Source organism: Thermobia domestica, chromosome 2, assembly GCF_964235325.1.
Source record: "Thermobia domestica chromosome 2, izTheDome1.hap1.1, whole genome shotgun sequence".
Taxonomy (NCBI): Eukaryota; Metazoa; Arthropoda; class Insecta; order Zygentoma; family Lepismatidae; genus Thermobia; species Thermobia domestica.
Window position 1 is genome coordinate 229,557,168 of NC_137455.1, and position 8,795 is coordinate 229,565,962.

General features: G+C 37.1%; 2 protein-coding genes across 2 annotated transcripts in view; both read right to left on the reverse strand.

Annotated features, from left to right (window-relative positions):
- Positions 1–212: 212 nt before the first annotated feature.
- Positions 213–2,660, reverse strand: LOC145679359 (uncharacterized). Its single transcript, XM_081749943.1, has one exon. The coding sequence runs from the start codon at positions 2,658–2,660 to the stop codon at positions 213–215; it is 2,448 nt and encodes an 815-aa protein (XP_081606069.1).
- Positions 2,661–2,745: 85 nt separating this feature from the next.
- LOC145679360 (uncharacterized) overlaps positions 2,746–8,795 on the reverse strand; it is a 17,638-nt gene continuing 11,588 nt past the window's right edge. The window contains exons 2-4 of the mRNA XM_081749944.1: positions 7,964–8,129; positions 5,376–5,515; positions 2,746–3,081 (exon numbers count right to left, since the gene is read on the reverse strand). Coding sequence (XP_081606070.1) covers positions 2,746–3,081; positions 5,376–5,515; positions 7,964–8,129 — 642 coding nt within the window. The remainder of the gene's footprint in view (positions 3,082–5,375; positions 5,516–7,963; positions 8,130–8,795) is intronic.

The window sequence follows — 8,795 nt, forward strand, 5'->3', positions numbered from 1 at the left end:
ATGTTTTTTAAAAGTTTAGTTCCTACTTCGGTGGCCATAGGACCATGCAGGCAAAACATCTAGTAGTACAGGAATGTATGCTTCATTGCAAATGCTTTGCTAGTGGATATAATATTGTTTGACTGAAAATCACATGGATTAAGAAACATTTTCTTATGCTCGAGCCCTATTACGATTATGTTAGAAAACACTGCCCCACATGCAACACAAAATCATACCGAAACAGAAACATATATGTTGTCATTATCGATTATCTTATAATACGTAGGAGGCCCTGCAAAATTCAAATTTACTGGTATGCAGATCCACTCTTGCGTGAAAGACAAATGATATGCACAGTAGTGACTGTCATAGCCAACTGTTTTCATTTTCTTACATAGAAGGAAAATGTGCGACTCTTCGTCTAACAAAATTTTTTTTATATTATAAAAGTTTAAACCATCTTCATGAATTTCGAACGCTACCATGCAACACTTGAACACAAATCCGTTGTATATGCACCAAGCTACTGACCGACAAAGTTTCAACAACGAAGGAGGTAAACACATTGAAAACAATGGAAAATCCTGATCTTGTGAAAGGTATATCTTTGCTCCAGGTCCAGTTTCTTGTTGAATATGAAAACCGTTTTTCTGAAAGAACTTATAACATATCTGCAATTGGTGTTTCAAACCTATAGTTTCTAGAACATTCTTTCGACAATAAGCAATACGGGCAGCAATCTTGGACGGTTGGTGTTTGGATTCATACCTCATACACCATGTGAAAACAAGTGGTCCTATATGTCGCATTAAACGTGGATAGTGAACCATATGATGATGCTTAGGTTTTAATGTATCCTGAAAAAAAGATTTGTATATCTCATGATGTTCTTCAATTAATGTACAAAGTAATTCAGAAGTGTTTACGTGAATAACTTTTGATGTTAATATGACTGTTATTTCTCTTAGCAGAATATAAAATTTCCAAACGATATTTTCCTCGGGGATTAAGTCACCCATTATCAAACCAAAGTACCTTATGAGAAATAACATTTCAGCAGCAGACAAGTTTAATTTATTCTTTTCAAGATTTTCAGAAGATAAAGGTGCCGGCTTATTTACGTCATCTGACATGCTTGCAAAGGCCGAAATCCTACTGTTTAAAATATCCATTGTGAAAAGACGTGTTTCGTTGATGTAGTACTTCAAAATATGCATCATATCATAGTTCCCCACCCCTTCCAAAAGATCATGCATCACGTCCACACTGTAATTTTTGGTAACATGAAAACTCGGCAACATGTTCCAAGTGCTATTCTCTTTTACTCCTGTCTGTGAAGCATCTCCGAGAATTACATGTAGTTCATAATTCTCAACGTCCCGCAAATTCCGGACGTTTTCTCTTGACTGCGCCTGTAAATCTGTTTTTGATGTAAGGCAAAACCTGCAAGGGTACTTAGCAGAAAATGACTCTGTAAAGCCAAGAACGGAATTCAATCCAAGATTGTCACCTGTAATAACACACAACTTAAAATAAATCTGTACTTCTAAACCATTATACATTACACATATACCTTCACATTCTAGGAAACGCAACTCTTCAATAAGAATTGAAAAGGTTGCTTTATTACCGAAAGTTTTTCTATCATTTGAATGAAAGAGTAAGGCGAGAAATATGTTCTCTAGTTTCGCGAAAAACTCCGGTGGAATACATGCAATTGTATAATAAACTACCCCTATCTTTTTTGTACCAGCATGCCCACTTAAAGGATTGTTAATTTCGTAATCGTCAAAGTAAAGAAATAAAGGTAATATCAAACGATCATCAGAAACCGTTACCTCGTTTCTCCAATGCAGTCCTTGCACACTACTGAAAAGTACTTCAGTCTCTTGTTCTGCACTGTTCTTGAAGTGGAGTAACGTTGACAGAACATTCGGTAACTCCAAAAATCGTTTAAGCATTTTTCGCATAGGCACAAACTTTCCAAGCACTTGTAATGTTTCCACCGAAACCTCGCCTTTCTTTCTCTTTGAAGATAATTTCTGTCCAATAACATAATCAATTGGTTTTATCAACCTGCCCATTGTCTCTAACATGCCAAATCGCCTATATTCGGTTTCCAAGCTATAAAATGGACTGGATATTATACTAAACATGTTCATTACTTCAGTTACTGTATTATCATCAACATGATTTCCTCGAAGCGTTTGTAAAATTTTCTCTCTTAGCAGTTGCATCACACTACCGCCCATAAACCCGTGTACCCAGTCGCAAAGGTTTTGTATATGAGTTCTGGTTAAGTTACATTGACTATACAGTTTAGTAATAAAAAGAAGGGCTTCCTCCTTTACAGCCTCACGGTAATCTTCAAGAGAAAGGCTTTCCACAGAAGTTTCAATTGGTATATCACCATTATCAGTCAACTGTCTCTCAACATTGATGTGACACACCTCATTTTGGTATCCACGAAAAGGCTGGTTCCCATCACCACCCGTACTTGTTCTTTCGTGTTTCAGCAAGTGTTTGCGGAATGAATTGGCGTTATCAAATTCGCGTCCACACAACGATTCCCCACAACGAAAGGGGCTCATGGCACCTAATTTGTGACAAAATTTTAAATGAAGTAACAGAGACTGACTCGTTCTTAAGTCACTATGACAAACAAAACACTTAGGCATCTTCTTACAAACTAAAAAGAACGTATATACATGAAAAAACTATTTTACAAACTAAATGATTAACGGAAAACAACCTTTCCCGCCATTACACCTTTGATATTTCAGAGATAAGCGTGTTCACTGAAGGAAAATTCTTGTCGCAGTCATTTTCAATTTTGTACATATGTTTCTGCACAAATGTCCACACCTGTTCCGATTCCTTCGGATATTCTGCATCCAGTACTTGAAACGTCTTGAATGTGCTATCGATTGCTTTCAGTGGAGTTTCAACTCTGTAGAGATTATCCTCAATACTCACGTAGAAGGCTTGAGGTTCATCTATTTTTGAAGCGACAACGACGGGCATGGGCTGCACACTACATCCAAAGCGCTGCATCTTTAGATGATGCCTTTCTAACTCTGTTTGAAGATCGGACGCTTCCTGTAAGTCATGTACACAGAATTATTATCACGTTACACACCTATTAACACGTTATCAAATTCCAAAAACTACAAATACACGTATAATTAAAATGAGCTTGTATTTTAAACACGAGGTGCACCAATAATATATATAGCAATGCAATTAAACTGCTACCAACTGTTTTCAGGCATTCTTCTATACTAGAAATGTAATGTAATGAGGTCATAATTGACGCGAGTCACTTCTACGCGATATGAAATGTCTTGAAAACTAATATAGGTTAATATGACAGTATTTCGAATGTATTATTATACCCCTTGAGTTGTACATTTTTAATACCGTTCATTGTGTTTGTATTATCCGATGCAATTAAGAAAAGTTCTGGAAAAATTAAGTAAAGTTCCTTAGAGGAATCTACCCTTTAGTATAAGGTTTGAGAATAATCACAAAGAAAACAATCTGAATTATTGCACTTATAAACTTGACAGTAGTTACGTGAATAGATAACTGCGACATCAATAAAATTGTCCTAAGCTTACACTTAATGGTTTACATTTACAGTAATAAATATTTCAATTAAATGTGGCAAACTTGGAATCACATCCAGACATAAAGTAAGCACGGATATTTTAAAGATAAATTTAGATCCTGTACGTCAATGACCGCAATTCTTGACGTTACAAATCTCCAGGAAGAAGAAAGAAAAACCTTTGCGGAAATTTGAAAAGCAAGGATGCTACAATATCAATGAATTAGTTTTTAAAATAATGATCGCGAAAAGGTTGGTGCCGTTCCCCTACGTGCTGTTTAGTATTTTTATAAGATTGATATTACACACATATCATTACCTCGAGTATAAACACTTCTTACTTATTTATGCCATAAAATGAAGAAAGGAGTGCTATCATAGTTCCAATATTTGAAGGGTTGAATGAAGAACATTTTTAAAGGCACTGGGAAAAAGCTGTTTTGAGCCAAGTAAACATTTTATCCATGACCATAAACATATTTAACCTCTACTTATGTTTTAGAAAGTTTACATAGCATTCACCGAAAGTTTTACAGCATTTTTACGTTTACTATTGTTATTGGAATATAGGGTTTCATCACGGGAACTTCATAAGGCATAAACCTACAGTGGAACCGAAAATACGAATAACATCCTAAAATCCCCTCCCCCTTCCTCCCGGGAAATCGAACGCAGTCGCCCAACAAAGGAGATAAGTGTACTAGCAACGAAGGAGTAACTTTTAGGTCGGCCTTAAGTTCGTCACGTTTGAGGGATGTCGTCCCTCGGAGAGCACACAATCCGAGAGAGGGGAAGAAAGAAAGGAATGGATGGGGAAGGAAGCGGTCTGGGACCTGTGTGTTAGGTACCATCCCGGCATTTTTAGCATCGTTCACTGTGTTTATATTATCCGACGCGATTAAAAAACAAAAAAAACTCACTCAACCCAGGAAAAAACACTCAGGATGATTGGCCTGAAAAAGCTGTTACACTTCTTTGATCGAGTGATCCCACCGGGAATCGAACCCAGAACCGCTCGCACCAAAGGCGAGGGCGTTAGCGACTAATAAATATTGTGTTTTCCTATTTTATGCATATTCCTTTCTATCTACACAACTTAGGTTCACGATATCTTCGTAAGATACAAATCGCGTCACATACACCGATATATGCTTTACTAATTGCATGAAGAAGAGTCATGTATATTGCAAAATATGGTTGATAGCTCACTCCACCAAGGGCGTGCTGTCCCGAGGGGGCCTTTTCTTAAACAAACTTTTTTGTTTCCATGTACCACCAATATGATCCTCTTGATATGGTATGGTAATCATATCAATTGAGTGCACATCAAAGATGGAGCGGGTCAGTGGCTATGGATCACGTGGGGATAATTTTGAGTATACTTTAGTGGATCTTGGGTTACATTTCCATGTTCCACTGTTACGTATGACTACCCTAACCCAACAGTAACAACTGACTCATTGTAGTCCTCAATATAAAACATTCCACTTTGATCCACTCTCGACATATTCGGTCAGTAGGTCGAAGTAGATCAGTAGATCATGGTGACACGTGGTGAGTCAGAGTGGATCGTGGTTTGATGAAAATGGTGTTTGCTTACACAATATTTTTGTTTGAGCATAGCAGTTTTTCCAGAAAAGCTGATTTTTTTTTGTTTGTTTGTTTGTTCGATAAGGTTTCGTGCAATGTTCTCCATTCTCCAATCACTAATTAAATGTTAATGACATATTTCGTGGTAATCAAGTGTAGATATTAATACATTATATTACATAATGGTACATACTCTGACATGAAAAAGGAATCCTTGCTGTGCCTCGTATTTGGAAGGTTTCCATAATCCACCTCCGTCTTTCCTTTTGATACACGTGGTCACAGATGGGAAATATCTTCCAAGAAGTATTAATATTACGACTGTTCTGGCATCTGGAAAAGAATGAAATATCAAGAACATTTGTAGGTAATTAATTTACGCTTATACAGCGAGGTCCGGAAGTGGGCGTACCTCTAATTGGTATTTTCTGACGGTTTTTGGTTTTACCTACATTTGTTTGGTAACACTGCTTGGCATTGTCTGGTAACATTCCTTTGCATTGTCTGGCAACATTGCTGTCCATTTGTTTTCTGCTTGGTAACAGTTATCAGATCAGTTCCTGGCCGCTGGATTGGAAGAGGTTGTGCATCCAGCTCTTTGCCAGGCCTCCAAGAAGTCCCGATCTGACGATATCAGACAATGCTCCCTGGGCTTTCATGAAGCAACACGTAAGAAACACTCGATATCACACAACGCAGGAATTACGAGCAGCTGTGGAACACGCCTTCACCCTCGTTGACTCCGGAGTATCTCCGCAAAACATCTGCCAGAACTTTGTGCAGAATTCAGTTGTGTTATGACATGGATGGTGATCATACCTTTGTTTACGACTCTTACGACTCTTACGACTTCAAGGTAGCTGTGTACAGACATTCTACCATAACTAACACTATACTGTTGAAACTAAAGGGGGGTACGCCCACTTTTGGACCACTTTATACTAATTTATTTGAATGTAAGTGCTAACTTTCTTACTGCATTCATTCTCATACCTGCAGAGGTTTGCTCTGTGATACGCAATGAATACTGTATATTACTTTAAGTCAATAATCAAAGAAAAAAGGAAATTACATTTTGTAAGCAATGGACAGCAGTCTGAAAAAAACACACACAAAAAGTATCATCTTTTGTAACTACACCCAGATTCGGCAAAGGGATAATGCGATGTTTCTTATATGCAAATATTGGGTCCAAATAATGGTGAAAACTAATCTTAATACGATACTTATCTATCGCCTATAAGTACGTGTATAAAAGCTGTACATGAAGTATATTATTTCAAGAACCAAAGGTTAAAGTCAACGTATGTATTTCTCTTTGGGAAGTTGCAACAGATACGGATAAAAAGAGATAAATTGAACAGCTTAATGAATCAAAATAGGCAATTAACAACAAGTTAAAGACTACACGCTGCGGAAAAGCTCTTTCGTCACAAATTCTAAACATTAGTTTCATTCATTGCTACAAAAGGGATTTCATATCTGCTTATTAACCCTACTGAATCTATCTTCTTCATATACTGTTATTCAAGTAAATACTGATTTCAGGGATGTAAACTGGTCACTGAAGTCAGTATTTCAGACTCTTTGGGAGATTAAACGAAAAATGTTCAATTACTACACAGCAGTTGAAATATTTCTCGTGATCTGAGCTCAATAATGAAACAAAAGAATAACAGAGCTTTTTTAAGTGCTCGATATGTTGTCGATTTACAATTATCATTTATTTTTCTTCTAGATTTTGATTTATTCTGCTCGGACTTACGACTAAAAGGAGACAAGGGAAAATTGCCGGAGCAGCTGTAATTGATCTTTTCTTTGCTTACGGGAGTAGGCTGAACAGTGTTGCGTTTTAATAATTATAGTGAACAATACTTAATGAAATAATAAACAATGTGTACACCATTTCTCCACAGTCACAACTTACTTCCATGCACTTCGATAAATTTTATTATAATTAGCAATTTTTAAAAAAGGGGGCAGGAAGGACTCGTAAACCTTATTCGCCTTCTGTGCAGATGGTATGGTAAAAATCAATACTGGATAATGAAAGTGTAAGTGTAAAGGCTAATATGGAACAGAGAAACAAAAGAGAACTTCTTCAGAAGGGAATTTGGAGGGGAGGGGATGAGAGTACAATGCTGTGACACTTAAAATGCGTCTTGATTTGTATATTTGAACAAACTTTTCTTATTAGATTACGCAATTTCTAGTTTCTTACTCCGATTATTCAAAGTATTCAAATGTTCTCGGAGGGAGTGACCGCCCCTCCCTTTAATCCGTCCGTGGTGTCATTCGTTTGGCTTTTCGCTACTAATTCAAAATGCTTTCCGAAACAAGTTGTCTTCTTGTGACAGCAGGGGGTGGAAGAAACAAACAAACCGTGAAAGGAAGAAAGAAGTGGTTTTGGGCTCTTCCAGTCCAGACCATTCTAACCACTGAGAAGTGAGAATCACAACGTGATTTTTCTGGTAAGAGCGTCCTTTTTAAAGCAGCTAACAAGCAAACAGATGGTCAGCCCTCTTCCCTCTGCAGCATACTTTTTATTCTCTGTTGCCAAACTTACTGAAGAATATATTGCAATTAATCTAACGCATGTAACGTAAATTGGAGACCGTGGTTGGATTTATATGGGTCTTGTCTATTTGTATTAAAAATTTCAAGTCATTACCTACAATACTTTGTTAGAAATTACCATATTAAAATTTACATGTTTTCAAATGGGAAGTTAGAAACATAAGCGAAGAGGTAGAAGATCCCCTTAATAAGAAAAATAATTACCTTCCCTGATGTTCTCCTGCAGCAAAAGTTCTACTAATGTGGCTCCGTCATTTGTTGTTTGTTTGGTCGTGGTAAGTATATGCTGAATCTTCTTTAAGTCTGCACTCCACGTTGAAAAAAATGTTATATCTTTCCCAGGATATAACTGGCCAAAATCAATGTCGATCTGAAAAGTAAAAGAAATTGTTGTCACATATACCTAACGCTGTTTGATGATATAATGTTCTATGCTTTCTTCTCTTTATACAAAAGTTTGGTAGTATAGTTTTCTTTGAAGTTCATTAAATAATCTTTGTTTCAACAGAGCGTTTTTAATCAAGTTATGAACATCAATGGCATTCACCCCACTATAGTATCCATTTTCAGAAAATACTATGTCTGATTGAAAAAGAAATCCCAAAGTAGGCATGTAAAAAACAATTACTTAGAGTGGAACTGATAAAATACACGCAAATATAAAACAAACTTCCAAGCGCTTTCGCATTTATGGAGTCGTCATACAGGGACGCAAAGACGAAAGTGGAATAAGAAATAGAGAAAGACACAAGGACCGCACCTATACCAACAGTGATTTCTCCACAAGGTTCTCTACTTTCTCGTATGAGTACTTGACAGCAGTCACGTGATCACATGACCACCATAGCACCTAGCAGAAATATGGCAAAATGAAATGAAATCTTTGAGTTTTACGTCTCACGGTTATGCCGGTTAGGCTAAAAGAGACGGTAATGATGAGAGATGAATGAAATGGTGGAATGAAGAAAGTGGGAGAACCCGAGAAAACCCACGAGCACGGTGTTTGTCCACCACAAAGTCCACACGGCGGGAGCAG